The sequence below is a fragment of the Dreissena polymorpha genome, chromosome 2, assembly GCF_020536995.1.
Source record: "Dreissena polymorpha isolate Duluth1 chromosome 2, UMN_Dpol_1.0, whole genome shotgun sequence".
In the NCBI taxonomy this organism is placed as follows: Eukaryota; Metazoa; Mollusca; class Bivalvia; order Myida; family Dreissenidae; genus Dreissena; species Dreissena polymorpha.
The window spans coordinates 14,471,950-14,495,000 of NC_068356.1; the positions used below are offsets into that span (position 1 = coordinate 14,471,950).

The following is a 23,051-nucleotide window of genomic DNA, read 5'->3' on the forward strand; positions in this document are numbered from 1 at the left end:
ATTAGGCTTGGTGTTTGAAATGAATCAAACTGTAAATGAGGTGGGTGATGTGAATCAGCCTTTAGGCTGGGTGAATGATGTAAATCATACAGTAGGCTAGGTGGTTGATGTGAATCAGCCTTAAGGCTGTGTGAGTAATGAAAATCAGACGGATAAGACATGAAGCTCATTGTTTGAGGCATGATGGCAATCAGACTGTTTGGTTTGCAAGATGCATGATGTTAATCAAACTGTATATTAAGTGGATAATAATAATAAGACTAAAGGTAAGGTCGTTGAAGTGAACTATTCTCCTTATTTATTTTACATAAAAAAAACAGTCAGTCAATCAGTATTGTGAATGTGCAACTAGCCTCGCCTGATGCATTTATCAAATTTGATTATAATCGTCATCTACCATTATTCACACTATGCTCTATTTTAAACATACAAAATATAGTATAGATCTTGGTCCAAAACTTTAAAGTATCAAACTTAAATATGCATTTCTTTCAAATAGATTGGTGTGACCCTGGCCACCAATATGATGATCCCACGGACAAATGTGTACCATGCGGTATTGGCTTCTTCAAAACCAACAATGACATGAACTGCATTAGATGCCCCAATGGTCAGACTACATATACAAACACTGCTACATCTGGTGCAGCATGCCAAGGTATTGAATAAAGTCTTTTCTTTCTCCTACGTGTTAACATTAAAAAAAAGGAAAAATATGTGTTAATGTTTGCCATCAGACTTTGATTCTTAGAGTGTCATTTGAAGTGAATGCTGTGGTAATATTTATCTGTCTTACCATAATTTTTCAGCGGTCTGTGGTGTAGGCAACTACATCGATGTGTCCAGTGGGGCTTGCCTCCCTTGTCCTGAAAACACATACAATGACAAGGAGAACCAACTCAAGTGTATCGACTGTGTCCCACCAAAGCACACCATGGGAACAGGAAAGGATGAGGAATCAGACTGTAGGCTAGGTGGGTGATGTTTATTTGACTGTAGGCTAAGTGGGTGATGTTAATCAGAAAACAGACTATGTGGGTGATGTGAATCCAACAGTTGGCTGGTGGGTGATGTTAATTAGACTGTAGGATAGGTGGGTTATGTTAATCTGACTGTATACTACGTTGGTGATGTAAGTCAGGATGCAGACTTTATGGGTGATGTAAAATATACTATAGGTAATGTGGATGATGAAAATCATATTGTAAGCTTTGTGGGTGATGTGAATCTGATAGTAGGCTAGGTGGCTGATGTGAATAAGAATGTAGATTAGGCGGGTGATGTGAATTAGACAGTAGGCTGAGCTTGGGATGTTTATTAAAATACAGATATTGATGAAACAGACTGTAGGCAAGGTGATCGATGTGTATCCGATTGTATGCTAGGAGGGTGATATAACTAAGACTGTATGTTATGAAAGTGTTGTGAGTCTGACATTTGGCTAGGTGGATTATGTTGATCATACTGTAGACTAGACAAGACGATGTCAATCAAACTGTATGCAAGGAGGGTTACTCAGACTTTAGGCTATATGGGTCATGTGAGTTACCTGTATGTAAATCAGACTGTACACTAGGTGGATGATGTGAATCAGAATGTAGGCTAGATGGATGATGTAAATCAGAATGTAGGCTAGGTGGATGATGTGAATCAGAATGTAGGCTATGTGGATGATGTGAATCAGAATGTAGGCTAGGTGGATGATGTGAATCAGAATGAATGTAGGCTAGGTGGATGATGTGAATTAGAATGTAGGCTAGGTGGATGATGTGCATCAGAATGTAGACTAGGTGGATGATGTGAATCAGACTGTACACTAGGTGGATGATGTGAATCAGAATGTAGGCTAGGTGGATGATGTGAATCAGAATGTAGACTAGGTGGATGATGTGAATCAGACTGTACACTAGGTGGATGATGTGAATCAGAATGTAGACTAGGTGGATGATGAGAATCAGAATGTAGACTAGGTGGATGATGTGAATCAGACTGTACACTAGGTGGATGATGTGAATCAGAATGTAGACTAGGTGGATGATGTGAATCAGAATGTAGGCTAGGTGGATGATGTGAATCAGACAAAAGGCTGGATGGGTGATGCTTATACGACATTAGATCATGTGGATGATGTGAATCTGACTGTAGGCTGTGTGAGTTATGCAAAGCAGACAGTAGGCTAGGTGGGTGATGTGAAAAAAATAGTAGGCTAGGTGGGTGATATGAAAATAACAGTTGGCTTGGTGGGTGATGTGAATCCGACAATTGGCAGTGCGATTGATGTAAATCTGACAGTTGGCCTGGTGGTAAATGTAAATCAGTAGGCTAGAAGCAATATACATCAGAAAGTAGGCTTGTTTGTTGGTATTAATCAGACAATATGCAAGGTGGGTGATGTAAATCAGACAGTGCGCCAGGTTGGTGATGTGAATCGGACAGTAGGCCAGGTGGGTGATGTGAAGCAGACTATAGGTTAAGTAGATGATGTGAACGTATTTTACGATGTGATTCAAAATGAAATCTACATAGGTGATAATAAATAGAATTGAGCGGTTGACATAAACTAGAAGTTCTTGTGAAAGACATTTGGTTTGATGGATGCTGTAAATCAGAATGAAGTCAAGATAGCTGATTTGAAAAAGCATGAGGTTATTTACTTAATTTGAACTGGAAGTCTAAGAGTATTTAACAATAATTTTATGTAAGACTAGGTGTGTAATATTAGCAAGAAGATATAGAGTGTAATGTCATTTGGACTGCATTCTGTGTGAGTAATGTCAATCCAACGGTGAGTGATATAAAATAGAAGGCCAAGTCAGCTATCCCAACTAGAAGTTGTGATGGCTGATGTGCATTAAACTCGCAGTATGTATGTTAGGGGTTGTGAACTAGAATACTAAGTGGATGTTGTAATTGTATGATGTGTATAACATTTAAACGAAAAGATTGATGCACATAAGACTGTAGACATTATGAATAACGCTGTATCAAAGGCTATGTAATTCTGTAGCAAATAATATGTAAATTGTAGAAAACTGTTCACCACTTTTAGAGTAATACCTTGTGTACATACGTTTGTATGTGATGTATTATACTGTGGACATGGTATTTGATAGACATGCAACTGTCAAGATTGTGAAGAAGAGTGATGATACTGATATTGGTGGTGGAAATGTATTGACTAAATAAAATAAAAATGAATAAGATTGTAAACTAGGTGGCTGATATTCTTCACATTCGTTTTTTTTGTCATTGCTTGATTAAGACCAGTCGGATATTAAACATGAGATCATAAACTTAAGACTATGTGTGAATAATGAATTAAATCATAATCTTATTATTTATTATAAATATAAAATCAGTGTTGTGAATGTTCAACTAGCCTCGCCTGATGCATTTATCAAATTGGAATATAATCTTCATTCACAATACTAAACTTTGTGCTATTTTTTAAATACAATAAAAAGTGTAGATCTTTGCAAAAAGGTTTTAGTAACAAACTTAAAAATGTTGTTTTTCAAATAGATTGGTGTGGCCCTGGCTACCAATATGATGATCCCACAAACAAATGTGTACCATGCGGTATTGGCTTCTACAAAACTAACAATGACATAAAATGCATCAACTGCCCCAATGGTCAGACTACGTTCACAGACACTTCTACATCTGGAGCAGCATGTCAAGGTATTGAATAAAGACTTTTTTCTCCTACGTGTGAACATGGAAAATTGTTTTTTGTAACAAAAACAAAGAGAAAAATGTGTAAATGTTAGCCCTCAGACTTTGATTTTTAGAATGTCATCTAAAGTGAATATTGTGGTAATATGTATCTGTCTTACCATAACTTTCCAGCTGCTGGCTGTGGTAAAGGCAACTTCATCAATGTGGCTAGTCAGACTTGCCTCCCTTGTCCTGAAGACACATACAATGACAAGGAGAACCAAGTCAAATGTATCGACTGTGTCCAACCAAAGCACACCATGGGAACAGGAAAGGATGAGGAATCAGACTGTAGGCTAGGTGGGTGATGTTAATCTGACTGTGTTCTACGTTGGTGATGTAAATCAGTATTCAGAGTTATATGGATGATGTAAAATAGACTATAGGTAATGTGGATGATGAAAATCATAATGTAAGCTTTGTGGGTGATGTGAATCTGACAGTAGGCTAGGTGGCTGATGTGAATAAGAATGAAGGCTAGGCGGATGATGGGAATTAGGCAGTAGGCTAGGTTGGAGATGTTTATTTAAATACAGATATTGATGAAACAGAATGTAGGCAAGGTGAGTGATGTGTATTAGATTGTATGCTATGAGGGCGTTGACTGTAGGTTATTTGGGTGTTGTGAATCCGACATTTGCCTAGGTGGATAACGTCGATCATACTGTAGACTAGACAAGATCAGGTCAAGCAAACTGTAGGCAATGTGGGTGATGTTACTTAGACTTTAGGCTATATGGGTTATGTAAATCAGTCATTAGGCAAGGTGGGTGATGTTAATCAGACAGTTGACTTTGTTGATTATGTGATTATGCCAGGTGGGTGATGATAATCAGACAGTACACTAGGTGAGTTCCGGTATGTGAATCAGACTGTACATTATGTGGGTGATGTGAATCAGACTATAGGATCATAATTTAGGTAGGCGATGTGAATAAGATAATAGGCTAAGTGGTTGATGCGAATCAGAAGAAGGCCAGGTCTGTGATAAGAAACAGACAGTAGGCTAAGTGGGTGATGCGAATCAGACAGTAGGCCAGGTGGGTGATGCGAATCAGATTTAAGGCTGGGTGATGTAAATCAGACGGTAGACTTTGTGGTTGATTTAAATCAGACTTTAGGTATGCTGTATGATATGGATAAGACATGAGACTCGGTGTTTGAGACATGATGGTAATATGACTGTTTGGTTTGCAAGATGCATGATGTTAATCAAACTGTAAATTAAGTGGATGATAATAATAAGACCTAAGGTAAGGTCGTTAATGTGAACTATTTTCATTATTTATTTTATATAAAAAGCAAAATCAGTGTTGTGAATAAGCAACAAGCCTCGCCTGATGCATTTATGAAATTTGATTATAATCTTCATCTGCCATTCTAAACTTTGTGCTCTGTTTTAAACATACAGTATCAAACTTAAACATGATTTTCTTTCAAATAGATTGGTGTAACCCTGGATACCTGTATGTTGATGATCTCATCGACAAATGTGTACCATGCGGTATTGGCTTCTACAGAACTAACAATGACATGAAATGCATCCAGTGTCCAAATGGTCAGACTACGTACACAGACACTGCTACATCTGCAGCAGCATGTCAAGGTATTGTATAAAAAGTGTTATTTTTGCTCCTACGTGTGGCATTGTAAATTGTTTCTTTTTTTACAAAAAAGAACAACGTAAAAACATGTCAACGTTTTTCTGTCATTAAATGTTGTGGCATTATTTATCTGTCTTACCATAACTGTCCAGCTGCTGCCTGTGGTAAAGGCAACTTCATCAATGTGGCTAGCCAGACTTGCCTCCCTTGTCCTGAAGACACATACAATGACAAGGAGAACCAAGTCAAATGTATCGACTGTGTCCAACCAAAGCACACCATGGGAACAGGAAAGGATGAGGAATCAGACTGTAGGCTAGGTGGGTGATGTTAATCTGACTGTATTCTACGTTGGTGATGTAAATCAGTATTCAGAGTTATATGGATGATGTAAAATAGACTATAGGTAATGTGGATGATGAAAATCATAATGTAAGCTTTGTGGGTGATGTGAATCTGACAGTAGGCTAGGTGGCTGATGTGAATAAGAATGAAGGCTTGGCGGATGATGGGAATTAGACAGTAGGCTAGGTTGGAGATGTTTATTTAAATACAGATATTGATGAAACAGAATGTAGGCAAGGTGAGTGATGTGTATTAGATTGTATGCTATGAGGGCGTAGACTGTAGGTTATTTGGGTGTTGTGAATCCGACATTTGCCTAGGTGGATAACGTCGATCATACTGTAGACTAGACAAGATCAGGTCAAGCAAACTGTAGGCAATGTGGGTGATGTTACTTAGACTTTAGGCTATATGGGTTACGAAATCAGTCATTAGGCAAGGTGGGTGATGTTAATCAGACAGTTGACTTTGTTGATTATGTGATTATGCCAGGTGGGTGATGATAATCAGACAGTACACTAGGTGAGTTCCGGTATGTGAATCAGACTGTACATTATGTGGGTGATGTGAATCAGACTATAGGATCATAATTTAGGTAGGCGATGTGAATAAGATAATAGGCTAAGTGGTTGATGCGAATCAGAAGAAGGCCAGGTCTGTGATAAGAAACAGACAGTAGGCTAAGTGGGTGATGCGAATCAGACAGTAGGCCAGGTGGGTGATGCGAATCAGATTTAAGGCTGGGTGATGTAAATCAGACGGTAGACTTTGTGGTTGATTTAAATCAGACTTTAGGTATGCTGTATGATATGGATAAGACATGAGACTCGGTGTTTGAGACATGATGGTAATATGACTGTTTGGTTTGCAAGATGCATGATTCTAATCAAACTGTAAATTAAGTGGATGATAATAATAAGACCTAAGGTAAGGTCGTTAATGTGAACTATTTTCATTATTTATTTTATATAAAAAGCAAAATCAGTGTTGTGAATAAGCAACAAGCCTCGCCTGATGCATTTATGAAATTTGATTATAATCTTCATCTGCCATTCTAAACTTTGTGCTCTGTTTTAAACATACAGTATCAAACTTAAACATGATTTTCTTTCAAATAGATTGGTGTAACCCTGGATACCTGTATGTTGATGATCTCATCGACAAATGTGTACCATGCGGTATTGGCTTCTACAGAACTAACAATGACATGAAATGCATCCAGTGTCCAAATGGTCAGACTACGTACACAGACACTGCTACATCTGCAGCAGCATGTCAAGGTATTGTATAAAAAGTGTTATTTTTGCTCCTACGTGTGGCATTGTAAATTGTTTCTTTTTTTACAAAAAGAACAACGTAAAAACATGTAAAAGTTTTTCTGTCATTAAATGTTGTGGCATTATTTATCTGTCTTACCATAACTGTCCAGCTGCTGCCTGTGGTAAAGGCAACTTCATCAATGTGGCTAGCCAGACTTGCCTCCCTTGTCCTGAAGACACATACAATGACAAGGAGAACCAACTCAAGTGTATCGACTGTGTCCGACCAAAGCACACCATGGGAACAGGAAAGGATGAGGAATCAGACTGTAGGCTAGGTGGGTGATGTTAATCTGACTGTATTCTACGTTGGTGATGTAAATCAATATTCAGAGTTATATGGATGATGTAAAATAGACTATAGGTAATGTGGATGATGAAAATCATAATGTAAGCTTTGTGGGTGATGTGAATCTGACAGTAGGCTAGGTGGCTGATGTGAATAAGAATGAAGGCTAGGCGGATGATGGGAATTAGACAGTAGGCTAGGTTGGAGATGTTTATTTAAATACAGATATTGATAAAACAGAATGTAGGCAAGGTGAGTGATGTGTATTAGATTGTATGCTATGAGGGCGTAGACTGTAGGTTATTTGGGTGTTGTGAATCCGACATTTGCCTAGGTGGATAACGTCGATCATACTGTAGACTAGACAAGATCAGGTCAAGCAAACTGAGGCAATGTGGGTGATGTTACTTAGACTTTAGGCTATATGGGTTATGTAAATCAGTCATTAGGCAAGGTGGGTGATGTTAATCAGACAGTTGACTTTGTTGATTATGTGATAATGCCAGGTGGGTGATGATAATCAGACAGTACACTAGGTGAGTTCCGGTATGTGAATCAGACTGTACATTATGTGGGTGATGTGAATCAGACTATAGGATCATAATTTAGGTAGGCGATGTGAATAAGATAATAGGCTAAGTGGTTGATGCGAATCAGAAGAAGGCCAGGTCTGTGATGAGAAACAGACAGTAGGCTAAGTGGGTGATGCGAATCAGACAGTAGGCCAGGTGGGTGATGCGAATCAGATTTAAGGCTGGGTGATGTAAATCAGACGGTAGACTTTGTGGTTGATTTAAATCAGACTTTAGGTATGCTGTATGATATGGATAAGACATGAGACTCGGTGTTTGAGACATGATGGTAATATGACTGTTTGGTTTGCAAGATGCATGATGTTAATCAAACTGTAAATTAAGTGGATGATAATAATAAGACCTAAGGTAAGGTCGTTAATGTGAACTATTTTCATTATTTATTTTATATAAAAAGCAAAATCAGTGTTGTGAATAAGCAACAAGCCTCGCCTGATGCATTTATGAAATTTGATTATAATCTTCATCTGCCATTCTAAACTTTGTGCTCTGTTTTAAACATACAGTATCAAACTTAAACATGGTTTTCTTTCAAATAGATTGGTGTAACCCTGGATACCTGTATGTTGATGATCTCATCGACAAATGTGTACCATGCGGTATTGGCTTCTACAGAACTAACAATGACATGAAATGCATCCAGTGTCCAAATGGTCAGACTACGTACACAAACACTGCTACATCTGCAGCAGCATGTCAAGGTATTGTATAAAAAGTGTTATTTTTGCTCCTACGTGTGGCATTGTAAATTGTTTCTTTTTTTACAAAAAAGAACAACGTAAAAACATGTAAAAGTTTTTCTGTCATTAAATGTTGTGGCATTATTTATCTGTCTTACCATAACTGTCCAGCTGCTGCCTGTGGTAAAGGCAACTTCATCAATGTGGCTAGCCAGACTTGCCTCCCTTGTCCTGAAGACACATACAATGACAAGGAGAACCAACTCAAGTGTATCGACTGTGTCCCACCAAAGCACACCATGGGAACAGGAAAGGATGAGGAATCAGACTGTAGACTAGGTGGGTGCTGTTTATCTGACTGTATACTACGTTGGTGATGTAAATCAGAATGCAGACTATGTGGGTGATGTGAATCCAACCGTTGGCTAGGTGGGTGATGTTAATTAGACTGAAGAATAGGTGGGTGATGTTAATCTGTATCTGACTGTAGGCTACGTGGGTGTTGTTAATCAGGGTGCAGACTATATGGCTTTTGGTACAAAAGACTATAGGTAATGTGGATGATGAAAATCTTACAGTAAGCTTGGTGGGTGATTTGAATGTGACAATAGGCTAGGTGGCTGATGTGAATAAGAATGGAGGCTAGGCGATTGGTGAAAATTAGACAGTATGCTCGGTTGGGGATGTTAATCAAAATACAGATATTGATGAAGCAGATTGTAGGAAAGGATTGAGACGAAATCAAACTGCAGGCTATGTGGTTAATGTAATTCAGACTGTGTTCTAACTAAGTGATGTTAATCAGTTTATAGGCTACGTAGGTTATGAAAATCGAAATAGGGATATATGGGTGATGTAAATAAGACTGTAGGCAATATGGGTGTTGGGAATAAACTAAAGCTATATGTCTTGGTGAATCATGATGAAGGCTATCTGAGTGTGTGATTATGAATTATGGCCAGGTCGGAAGACATATGGGACTGTAGCTTGAGCCTTCAATTTAACCATGTATGGCTGTTAATTTGTAATATAAAAATGTACAAGACATTGTTTGATGTCCCTCCTGTCAGCAGATTGTTTTCCAAATTAGTTTTAAAACTTCAATTATGGCAAATATTGTGGTTGTGTTGAATGAACCGTGTAAGTGCGAATTATTCCCTCATCTGTCAGAAATACGAGCATGCATTGCACATCCATCTCCTCCTCATCATCATAGATGTCATCATCATCATCTTCATCAAGATCATCCCACTGAAAACTAATTTACAAATATTTAACACGTATATGAAGTTCTTTATTAACCAAACTCTCAATGTTGTATAAGGCCATATATGTTTTCAGAGCTTTTACTGATAAGAGAATCATTTAACTGAATGCCCCATAATCGATACTTAAGGAAAAGGAAATATGCTATAATGATTGTAACAAACATGCAGTTGTCCTGCTAATAGTGGGTGAAGCCATTTTGACCCTTGTTGCCTTTTTCACAAGCCGTAAACGGATGCATACCATGTCGACTCGAATGCACCTAAACATGCACCTATTTTATTCTAAGATCATTGCAATGTATAATATCAATATGACATGCTTGTGTTTCAAACAGATTGGTGTGATGCTGGCTACCTATATGTTGATGAGACAAACGCCTGTGTCCCATGCGGTATTGGCTTCTACAGAACCGACCATGACATGGAATGCATCAGGTGTCCAAATGGTCTGACCACCCTCACACCCACTGCCACTTCTGCTGCGGCCTGCACTGGTATTGTATTCGGTATTCATGCTAGTTTAAGCCGCGTTTGGAGTAATCTGTGCTTTATGCTTGTGCTAAAAGTGTTGTCTCAGATTTGCATGTTCATAAAGTGTTGTCACAGATTAGCCTATAAGATGCCCTTCTAAAGAGGTGTCTAATACAAAACTCCAGTCTATGAAAGTGTTGTCTCTGTTGTTTGTATGCTTTGCACAGGCCAATCTGGGTCAACACTTGACAAACATGCATTATGCCAACTTTTCCCAGAACGGGGTTCATTTAAAGCCCACTGCCAATGATATATGTATACATTCGTTGAGATCCCATGTAAAACAAGGGCTGTTTGTAAAACATGCATGCCCCCCATATGGGCTCTCAGTTGTAGTGACAGCCATTTTGTAAATATGTTTTTGTCACTGTGACCTTGACCTTTGACCTAGTGACCTGAAAATCAATAGGGGTCGTCTGCGTGTCATGATCAATGTACCTATGAAGTTTCATGATCCTAGCCATAAGCTTTCCTGAGTTATCATCGGGAAACCATTTTACTATTTCGGGTCACTGTGACCTTGACCTTTGACCTAGTGACCTGAAAATCAATAGGGGTCATCTGCCAGTCATGATCAATGTACCAATCAAGTTTCATGATCCTAGGCATAAGCGTTCTTGAGTTATCATCCGGAAACCATTTTACTATTTCGGGTCACCGTGGCCATTGACCTTTGACCGAGTGACCTCAAAATCAATAGGGGTCATCTGCGAGTCATGATCAATCTACCTATCAAGTTTCATGATCCTAGGCATAAGCGTTCTTGAGTTATCATCCGGAAACCATTTTACTATTTCGGGTCACTGTGACCTTGACCTTTGACCTAGTGACCTGAAAATCAATAGGGGTCATCTTCGAACCATGGTCAATCTACCTATCAAGTTTCATGATCCTAGGCATAAGCGTTCTTGAATTATCATCCGGAAACCATTTTACTATTTCTGGTCACTGTGACCTTTGACCTAGTGACCTCAAAATTTTTTTTTTTTTTATTTTATTTTTTTTTTTTTTTTTTTTTGAATTTATAGCGTTTATTCACCTCCATACATTACAAAGTGTATCATTAGTTTTCATGTTATTCTGTTAGTATATAATATAGTTGTTTAACAATTCAAATGAAAGAAACAATTTACAATGCCACACGTAGGAGCAAAAATAACACTTTTTATACAATACCTTGACATGCTGCTGCAGATGTAGCAGTGTCTGTGTACGTAGTCTGACCATTTGGACACTGGATGCATTTCATGTCATTGTTAGTTCTGTAGAAGCCAATACCGCATGGTACACATTTGTCGATGAGATCATCAACATACAGGTATCCAGGGTTACACCAATCTATTTGAAAGAAAACCATGTTTAAGTTTGATACTGTATGTTTAAAACAGAGCACAAAGTTTAGAATGGCAGATGAAGATTATAATCAAATTTCATAAATGCATCAGGCGAGGCTTGTTGCTTATTCACAACACTGATTTTGCTTTTTATATAAAATAAATAATGAAAATAGTTCACATTAACGACCTTACCTTAGGTCTTATTATTATCATCCACTTAATTTACAGTTTGATTAACATCATGCATCTTGCAAACCAAACAGTCATATTACCATCATGTCTCAAACACCGAGTCTCATGTCTTATCCATATCATACAGCATACCTAAAGTCTGATTTAAATCAACCACAAAGTCTACCGTCTGATTTACATCACCCAGCCTTAAATCTGATTCGCATCACCCACCTGGCCTACTGTCTGATTCGCATCACCCACTTAGCCTACTGTCTGTTTCTCATCACAGACCTGGCCTTCTTCTGATTCGCATCAACCACTTAGCCTATTATCTTATTCACATCGCCTACCTAAATTATGATCCTATAGTCTGATTCACATCACCCACATAATGTACAGTCTGATTCACATACCGGAACTCACCTAGTGTACTGTCTGATTATCATCACCCACCTGGCATTATCACATAATCAACAAAGTCAACTGTCTGATTAACATCACCCACCTTGCCTAATGACTGATTTACATAACCCATATAGCCTAAAGTCTAAGTAACATCTGGATACCTGTATGTTGATGATCTCATCGACAAATGTGTACCATGCGGTATTGGCTTCTACAGAACTAACAATGACATGAAATGCATCCAGTGTCCAAATGGTCAGACTACGTACACAAACACTGCTACATCTGCAGCAGCATGTCAAGGTATTGTATAAAAAGTGTTATTTTTGCTCCTACGTGTGGCATTGTAAATTGTTTCTTTTTTTACAAAAAAGAACAACGTAAAAACATGTAAAAGTTTTTCTGTCATTAAATGTTGTGGCATTATTTATCTGTCTTACCATAACTGTCCAGCTGCTGCCTGTGGTAAAGGCAACTTCATCAATGTGGCTAGCCAGACTTGCCTCCCTTGTCCTGAAGACACATACAATGACAAGGAGAACCAACTCAAGTGTATCGACTGTGTCCCACCAAAGCACACCATGGGAACAGGAAAGGATGAGGAATCAGACTGTAGACTAGGTGGGTGCTGTTTATCTGACTGTATACTACGTTGGTGATGTAAATCAGAATGCAGACTATGTGGGTGATGTGAATCCAACCGTTGGCTAGGTGGGTGATGTTAATTAGACTGAAGAATAGGTGGGTGATGTTAATCTGTATCTGACTGTAGGCTACGTGGGTGTTGTTAATCAGGGTGCAGACTATATGGCTTTTGGTACAAAAGACTATAGGTAATGTGGATGATGAAAATCTTACAGTAAGCTTGGTGGGTGATTTGAATGTGACAATAGGCTAGGTGGCTGATGTGAATAAGAATGGAGGCTAGGCGATTGGTGAAAATTAGACAGTATGCTCGGTTGGGGATGTTAATCAAAATACAGATATTGATGAAGCAGATTGTAGGAAAGGATTGAGACGAAATCAAACTGCAGGCTATGTGGTTAATGTAATTCAGACTGTGTTCTAACTAAGTGATGTTAATCAGTTTATAGGCTACGTAGGTTATGAAAATCAAAATAGGGATATATGGGTGATGTAAATAAGACTGTAGGCAATATGGGTGTTGGGAATAAACTAAAGCTATATGTCTTGGTGAATCATGATGAAGGCTATCTGAGTGTGTGATTATGAATTATGGCCAGGTCGGAAGACATATGGGACTGTAGCTTGAGCCTTCAATTTAACCATGTATGGCTGTTAATTTGTAATATAAAAATGTACAAGACATTGTTTGATGTCCCTCCTGTCAGCAGTTTGTTTTCCAAATTAGTTTTAAAACTTCAATTATGGCAAATATTGTGGTTGTGTTGAATGAACCGTGTAAGTGCGAATTATTCCCTCATCTGTCAGAAATACGAGCATGCATTGCACATCCATCTCCTCCTCATCATCATAGATGTCATCATCATCATCTTCATCAAGATCATCCCACTGAAAACTAATTTACAAATATTTAACACGTATATGAAGTTCTTTATTAACCAAACTCTCAATGTTGTATAAGGCCATATATGTTTTCAGAGCTTTTACTGATAAGAGAATCATTTAACTGAATGCCCCATAATCGATACTTAAGGAAAAGGAAATATGCTATAATGATTGTAACAAACATGCAGTTGTCCTGCTAATAGTGGGTGAAGCCATTTTGACCCTTGTTGCCTTTTTCACAAGCCGTAAACGGATGCATACCATGTCGACTCGAATGCACCTAAACATGCACCTATTTTATTCTAAGATCATTGCAATGTATAATATCAATATGACATGCTTGTGTTTCAAACAGATTGGTGTGATGCTGGCTACCTATATGTTGATGAGACAAACGCCTGTGTCCCATGCGGTATTGGCTTCTACAGAACCGACCATGACATGGAATGCATCAGGTGTCCAAATGGTCTGACCACCCTCACACCCACTGCCACTTCTGCTGCGGCCTGCACTGGTATTGTATTCGGTATTCATGCTAGTTTAAGCCGCGTTTGGAGTAATCTGTGCTTTATGCTTGTGCTAAAAGTGTTGTCTCAGATTTGCATGTTCATAAAGTGTTGTCACAGATTAGCCTATAAGATGCCCTTCTAAAGAGGTGTCTAATACAAAACTCCAGTCTATGAAAGTGTTGTCTCTGTTGTTTGTATGCTTTGCACAGGCCAATCTGGGTCAACACTTGACAAACATGCATTATGCCAACTTTTCCCAGAACGGGGTTCATTTAAAGCCCACTGCCAATGATATATGTATACATTCGTTGAGATCCCATGTAAAACAAGGGCTGTTTGTAAAACATGCATGCCCCCCATATGGGCTCTCATTTGTAGTGACAGCCATTTTGTAAATATGTTTTTGTCACTGTGACCTTGACCTTTGACCTAGTGACCTGAAAATCAATAGGGGTCATCTGCGTGTCATGATCAATGTACCTATGAAGTTTCATGATCCTAGCCATAAGCTTTCCTGAGTTATCATCGGGAAACCATTTTACTATTTCGGGTCACTGTGACCTTGACCTTTGACCTAGTGACCTGAAAATCAATAGGGGTCATCTGCCAGTCATGATCAATGTACCAATCAAGTTTCATGATCCTAGGCATAAGCGTTCTTGAGTTATCATCCGGAAACAATTTTACTATTTCGGGTCACCGTGACCTTGACCTTTGACCGAGTGACCTCAAAATCAATAGGGGTCATCTGCGAGTCATGATCAATCTACCTATCAAGTTTCATGATCCTAGGCATAAGCGTTCTTGAGTTATCATCCGGAAACCATTTTACTATTTCGGGTCACTGTGACCTTGACCTTTGACCTAGTGACCTGAAAATCAATAGGGGTCATCTTCGAACCATGGTCAATCTACCTATCAAGTTTCATGATCCTAGGCATAAGCGTTCTTGAATTATCATCCGGAAACCATTTTACTATTTCTGGTCACTGTGACCTTTGACCTAGTGACCTCAAATTTTTTATTTTTTTTTTTTTTTTTTTTTTTTTTTTTTTTTTTTTTTTTTGAATTTATAGCGTTTATTCACCTCCATACATTACAAAGTGTATCATTAGTTTTCATGTTATTCTGTTAGTATATAATATAGTTGTTTAACAATTCAAATGAATAATATAATAGAGGTAAATAAAATCCATGCATTCCATTATATAGACACAATCCTACAGTTCACACATACACAGACACATACATGCAATGTTATGAAACAAAAAAACAACAATTGTTTGGACTTCAGAAAAACATAAGCTTTAATCAAACGTTTTGACTTCAGACAATTAAAAACATTAATCAAACGACCATGGTATTAAATATTTTAAGTAAACAACACAATTTACAATAACACTGTTCTATTGATCTACAAAAAGTTTTACAATTGACCAGTTAAGTAGTTTCTTTTCTTTACATTTAGTATTAGATTGAATCTCCCATGCTACGCAAAGATAATTATTCAGCCCCCTTATTGAAGGTAATAGACCCTTTCTCTGGCATACAAATATATACTTTTTAATTTCAAGAATAAGAATATTAATATCAGTCATGTTAATACTTGTACAACCAAATAACATTGTTTGACATGAAATATCAGTACATTTTTGCACATTATGGGATCTTAAAAAGTCTACAACATAATTAACAATTCTCTTTGTGAAAATGCAGTCCCAGAATATATGTAATAGGGTTTCTTCATTTTCTTTACAGAAAGAACATAAATTGTCATGAACAATGTTCATTTTAAATAACAAAGATTTGGTTCCTAGGATTCTGTGAACAATTCTTGTCTGGAACCACTGAGTGTAAGTGTCTTTAGATATAATAAAAACAAGTGCATGCACTTTTGTCCATTCAACGTTATTAAAAAGTGTATTCCATTTTAAATGGCAAGTGGGTATATCTGTATTATAGCTAAAACATTTATAGACAAGTTTGTTTTGATTATATCCAAATACAATGTTATTCAAGTAAAATCATATAAATGCACATTGTATATTTGGCTTTTTAATAAATGGAAGTCCTGATAGCCTGATAAATGCATTCACATTTCTTATTAAACCTTCATAAAAAAGAAAGTTAATTTTAACGCCAATGAGAGTTTCTAATACAGATTGTTTTAAAAATTCTCCAGAAGTGCACATTATATCTCTTACATATCTAATTCCCCTATCATACATTTTTTTGTTATATATAATATTCCCACCTATCTTAAAATTGTGGTTATAAAATAACGGCATATCAAGGATATCTTCACACTTACTGACATTTTGTTTATTAATATACTCAATGTAAAATGTAAGGACATCTCTCCAAAAACAATTTTTTAAACTTATCATAATTTTTTCTATGTATTTTTTTCCCAAATTAAACATTTTCTTCACATCAAACATAGAATATACAAGTTGGAAACATTTTCCATTACTTGATACAATTTTCCTTAACCATGTCATTTTCATAGTTTTTTCAAAAGCATATATATCAGTCATGGCAACTCCTCCATCATCATATGATTTAATAGCAATAGTTTGTTTAATTTTTGCTGGTCCATCCCATATAAAATTGGAAAAAAGGCTATTTATTTAGTGACCTCAAAATTAATAGGGGTCATCTGCGAGTCATGATCAATGTACCTATGAATTTTCATGATCCTAGGCCTAAGTGTTCTTGAGTTATCATCCGGAAACCACCTGGTGGACGGACCGACAGGCCGACCGACCGACCAAAGCAATATACCCCCTCTTCTTCGAAGGGGGGCATAATAAATATGACATTCCCAGTGCATAGTTGGTTATGATTGTTTAAATAAGCATTTTCATTGTGCTTTCTTTGTATTGAAGATCCATATCAAACCAATCGAAACATAACAAAATATATAAATTTAAAAAAGATAAAAAATGAAAGCACTTGTCCAGAAAATTACTTTACTTCCCTCTATTTTTATTTTGTGAGGCTTGGCAGTTAAGTTTCTTCTCAAGTTATTAATCAATACTGCTAATTAATTTTGTTGGTCAAATGACTGAGGCTAAAGCTGCCCAATATTAAGGGAAAACTTTCTCTTTGTAAGTTAACTTCTTGAACATTTGCACACATATTTCGGGTTTAAGAGGGCATACCAGTTTTACTAAGTGCTTTAGTTTGTTAAATCATTGAGCAAACCGTTTAAATGATGCAATTGTAATGGCATAGGTTCAGGTGCTGTGAATGCATTTGGTCTCACTATGGACCTCCTGGTAGTGACTGATCTGTCTGCCTCTACAACCTCAGCTGGTCTGGCGTCTGTGAGGACATTTCTTTCTGAAATGGTGTCCAGGTAGGTCACAGGGTTGTTCACCTCTTCCTTAATTATTAGGTTAACATGTATGAACAACCGTTTTTAAGAGAATGTGTTTTGATCTGGCTTCATATAATACGATCATTTTATTTTGGTAAAATTTTGGTTATGTTAAATATTCTTAAAAAGCCCCTAAACACTCAAAATCAACGAATATTTCGTATTATATTTCGAAACATAACATTAACACATAAAAATCAATGATTCTCATAGCAATAGGCACAATTTCACAACAATTTCAATTTCGTGTGGTAACATAGATTTAACGCGATACAAAATGTTTTTGTTTTTTTTAATGTGAATTATCGACTTCGTTATCCGAACATTTATGTGCGAAGGCGATATTGGCAGCTTTGGAAACACGACGTAGTTGTCATGAATACTTCGTTCTTCCGACGCTGCCTGAAGCAAGTCTCGCTTTCGCTCGTAAATGTTCAAATATTGTGGCGGGAAATTAAAATGAAATATATTGTCGCCGAAAAAATAAAAAACAAGCATTTTGCATCACGTTTAATCTATGTAACCATTGCACATCCAGCGTTGAACCTTGGCTTTTGCTATAAGGAACACTTATGGGTAAACTTTATTTTACGAATTTTGCGAAATATTCGTTGATTTTGAGTATTTCTGTTACATTAAGCATTTACTTGTTTCAATCATATATAATATGATTAATGTTATTTTGATAAAGTTTCAGAAATACTAATTAGTGTAATCTTTCGACTTATTACAAAAACGTATAATTTGTTGTGCTCTTCACGTCAAGTTTATAAAAGAAAATTAGCCTTTTTATTTTTAATGTAATATATATTGTGCTTAGTACGACTAATTTATGCTACGGTAAATACAATTTTCTTTATTAATTTTCTCTTTAACAGAATGAGCGTCAATAATAGGTACACCCATGTTGGGAACATGGCATATGCACGTGGAGTGTCAACTCTGATGACCCTCGAATCAGGACAGTTCCCAGACAGGGTCCTGCGCTCTCTCAACTCCGGATTCCGGATCAGTCCGTTCAGAGAGGTGAACACGGGGTTCGCGTTACACCAAGCATGTAAAGTGTTCACCTCGTATTGCCGCCGTCATGTTGAGAAGCGTCTGCTGCTTATCACTGATGAGATTTCGTCTGACACGGGCCTGTCAAGAATACAGAGTGAAAAACTGAAAGCCAAGGGTGTGCGGATAATTGTCATAGGTAAACTTGAAAGTTCATTCATATGCATCTTTGAACACACTTCATAGTATAAACATATCGGAAATGTGCACTCCATGCCTGCTTTGCTTGTTGCAGGTTCTGATGTGACGGAGGCTAACCAACTGGCCAGTGGGCCCCAGTACGTCTTCAAGATCAACAGCTACACCAACATGCCTTCACTAGATGCCGTGTTGGTGGCATTTAAATAAATGATGCAATTATATTTTCGGAACGATCTATGACATTTCTTGTATAATTTGTATTCCAAGCTTCGATAGTCTTGTAGATAACAATTATTGTGTAGTGTTTCCTGCACTTTCGGTTAAGGCATCTTATCAAACTTAACTACAAATGATTTGACGTTAATTTAAAATACAAGTGAATTGGTGTTCACTTTTAAACTACATGCGATTTTATTTTATTTTGAACTACAAGTGATTTTGACCTTCATTCCATCTGTAAATGATCTGACAAATTCTACAAGTGATTTTGCATTCTTTCAAACTGCAAATCAAATGTGACATTATTTGCAAATGAAAGTATAAGAGATTCTAAATTAATTCCAACAACAAGCTATTCGATTTTTATTCTCAAAAGTGACTTGAAATTAATTTCTTCTGCGAGTGATTCGACATTTGTTCTTTACTATAAGTGATTTGACATAATTTCCAACAACAAATAATTTTAGCTTCATTCAAATTGCAAGTGATCAAATATTAATTCAAATAAAGCACGGACCTATATGTTTGTATAGGTCCCTGAAAAAAGCGATTAATTCTTACGTCAAGCAATTTGATATACGTTTAAACTATAAGTGATTTAAAACTTATTCAAAGTACCGGTGAATTAATGTTTGTTTAAACTAGATGTGATTTATCATATATTCAAACAACAGTGATGTGACATTCATCAAACTTCACGTGATTTGACATAATATCCAACTTCTAGCAATTTGACATTAATTCCAACAACAAGTGATTTGCTATTTATTCAAACTTAAAGTGATTTGTTATTATTTCCTGCTACAAGCGATGTGCTATTCTTTCAAATAACAAAAGATTTACACATTTGTTGAAACAACAAGTGATTTCAAACAAGAAGTGATTTCTTACGCGCTCAAACTATAAGTAATTAAACAAGTTTTCAAACTATACAGGATTTGACATGAGTTAAAACTACAAATAAATTAACATGTATTCTAGCTACGAGTGATTTGACATTCATTCAGACTACAAGTGAATTCACATTTATTCAAACTAATAGTGAATTGACATTCATTCAAACTACAAGTGAATTCACATTCGTTCAAACAATAAGTAATTTACCATTCATTTAAACTACAAGTGAATTCACATGTATTCAAACTATAAGTATTTTACTATTCATTCAAATTACTAGTGCTTTGACATTTATTCAAACTACACTGAGTTTAACATGTATTCTAACTGCAAGTATTTTTAAGATTTATTTAAACCTCCTCTGATGTGTGTCATTTGTTAATTACCATCTACCGTTGATTTACCATACAGGTTAACTATTACGATTTAACTTTATTATTTACTAGCATTAACTTTATTTTTTTGGTGTTTTGATTTCGCCTGTTTAGATCAAAGATCTATATATACACATGTTTTTTTTTTTATAGATCTTTGGTTAAGATCCTGCAAATAGCAAAATAAATGTGATGGTTCATGGTGTGTGTTTTTAACCAGGTTTTTCGAAGAAAATAACTGGTTATTAGATTGGCGAATGTCGGCGGGCGGGCTGGCGTGCGGGCGGAACAAGCTTGTCTGGGCCATAACTCTGTCGTTCATTGTCAGATTTTAAAATCATTTGACACATTTGTTCACCATCATAAGACGGTGTGTCGCGCGAAAGAATCACGTCGATATCTCCAAGGTCAAGTTCACCATTTGAGTTTGAAGGTCAAAAATGGCCATAAATGAGCTTGTCCAGGCCATAACTTTGTCGTTCATCGTCAGATTTTAAAATCATTTGGCATATTTGTTCACCATCATTAGACGGTGTGTCGCGCGAAAGAATTACGTCAATATCTCCAAGATCAAGGTCACAAAGGTCAAACATGGCCATAAATGAGCTTGTCCGGGCCATTACTTTGTGATTCATTGTGAGATTTTTAAATCATTTGGCACATTTGTTCACCATCAATAGATGGTATGTCGCGCGAAAAAATCATGTTGATATCTCCAAGGTCAAGGTCACAATTTGAGTTTGAAGGTCAACAATGGCCATAAATGAGCTTGTCTGGGCCATTACTATGTCATTCATTGTGACATTTTAAAATCATTTGGCACATTTGTTCACCATTATTGGACGGTGTGTCGCACGAAAGAATGACGTCAATATCTCTAAGGTCAAGGTCGCCACAACTAAAAATAGATTTTGAAACAACTATGTAACTATGGAAGGATGATAACTCAAGAACGCTTAGGCCTAGGATCTTGAAACTGCATAGGTACATTGATCATGACTGGCAGATGATCCCTATTGATTTTCATGTCACTAAGTCAAAGGTCAAGGTCACAGTTACTTGAAATAGTAAAATAGTTTCCGGATAATAACTCAAGAATGCTCACGCCTAGGATCATGAAATTTCATAGGTTCATTGATCATGACTGGCAGATGAGCCCTATTCACTTTCAGGTCACTAGGTCAAAGGTCAAGGTCACAGTGACTCGAAACAGTAAAATCGATTCCGGATGATAACTCAAGAATGCTTACACCTAGGATCATGAAACTTCATAGGAACATTGATCATGACTGGCAGATGACCCCTATTGATTTTCAGGTCAAAAGTCAAGGCCACAGTGACTTGAAATAGTATCATGGCTTCTGGATGATAACTCAAGAATGCTTACGTCTAGGATCATGAAACTGAAAAGGAACTTTGATCATGACTGGCAGATGACCCCTATCGATGTTCATGTCACTAGGTCAAAGGTCAAGGTCACAGTGACTCGAAACATTAAAATGGTTTCCGGATGATAACTCAAGAATACTTACGCCATGGATAATGAAACTTCATAGATACATTGATCATGACTGGCAGATGACCCGTATCAATTTTCAGGTCACTAGGTCAAAGGTCAAGGTCACAGTGACTCGAAACAGTAAAATGGTTTCCGGATGATAACTAAAGAATAATTAGGCCTAGGATCATGAAACTTCATAGGTACATTGATCATGACTGGCAAATGACCCCTATTGATTTTCAGGTCACTAGGTCAAAGGTCACAGTGACAAAAAACTTATTCACACAATGGATTCCACTACAACTGACAGCCCATATGGGGGCATGCACGTTTTACAAACAGCCCTTGTTTTCTAATTGAAATCAATGTCAATTTTACACAATAGGGTTAACAATACGCATTTGGAATGGTCTCCCTTAATCAGACTTTTTTTCAACTGAAAACCTGGTTTTGTGACAATTTTGTCCCTTCTTCTAAATTTAGTCTTGAAAAGAATTAGAACAGAAATTATTATAAATATATAAGCTGGACTTATATAGGTCAATGTAGGAAACAAATGTGGATATATTTGCGTTTCTTCCTCTGTTTATGTATGGAATAAAACTATTTATCTTATGTTTCAATGATTTTTAAATTAAGTGTCCACATGTGTTCAATAACAGTAACCTGCATAATACCATTTCTGTAACCAACATATGGAGAAATAAATAATCGGAAATATACATTAGTTGGTTATATATTTCCATTTTAGAGTAGTTAAATCTATGAGACTCATCAGGGACCTATACAAACATTTGTTTGTTTAGGTCCCTGGACTCATGTATGCAAAGTTTATGATCAGGCGGAGGTACGCATGTACGGGAGCTATTAGTCAGTTCCAGCTAACCTCACTTAAACGTAGTCAGCTATGGCTTACCATTTGGGTCGAAAGTCAACAACACATTACGAGGTAAAAAGGGGAATGTACTTCGACGTACATATTGTACGTCGAAGAACATTACCATTTTTACCTAGTAGGTATGTTGACGTTTGACACAAATGGTACGCCATAGCCGACTGCGTTTAAGTGAGGTTAGCTGGAACTGACTAACAAAATTGCGTTATTTTCGTGACTTTCTCTAAAGAGTAGCGTGTATTTTCACATGGTTAGACACTTTATATTTATTTCTCTTAAATG

The 23,051-nt window shown here is 36.9% G+C and overlaps 1 protein-coding gene across 1 annotated transcript in view; it reads left to right on the plus strand.

Moving 5' to 3' along the window:
- LOC127866550 (uncharacterized) overlaps positions 1-22,594 on the plus strand; it is a 65,269-nt gene extending 42,675 nt beyond the window's left edge. Inside the window, exons 23-38 of the mRNA XM_052407164.1 lie at positions 500-658; positions 810-974; positions 3,523-3,681; positions 3,850-4,017; positions 5,162-5,323; positions 5,474-5,641; positions 6,785-6,946; positions 7,096-7,263; positions 8,407-8,568; positions 8,719-8,886; positions 10,151-10,309; positions 12,716-12,883; positions 14,148-14,306; positions 17,539-17,662; positions 18,562-18,881; positions 18,978-22,594. Of these exons, the coding sequence (XP_052263124.1) occupies positions 500-658; positions 810-974; positions 3,523-3,681; positions 3,850-4,017; positions 5,162-5,323; positions 5,474-5,641; positions 6,785-6,946; positions 7,096-7,263; positions 8,407-8,568; positions 8,719-8,886; positions 10,151-10,309; positions 12,716-12,883; positions 14,148-14,306; positions 17,539-17,662; positions 18,562-18,881; positions 18,978-19,090 (2,684 nt within the window). The 3' untranslated portion in view covers positions 19,091-22,594. The remainder of the gene's footprint in view (positions 1-499; positions 659-809; positions 975-3,522; positions 3,682-3,849; positions 4,018-5,161; positions 5,324-5,473; positions 5,642-6,784; positions 6,947-7,095; positions 7,264-8,406; positions 8,569-8,718; positions 8,887-10,150; positions 10,310-12,715; positions 12,884-14,147; positions 14,307-17,538; positions 17,663-18,561; positions 18,882-18,977) is intronic.
- Positions 22,595-23,051: the final 457 nt, after the last annotated feature.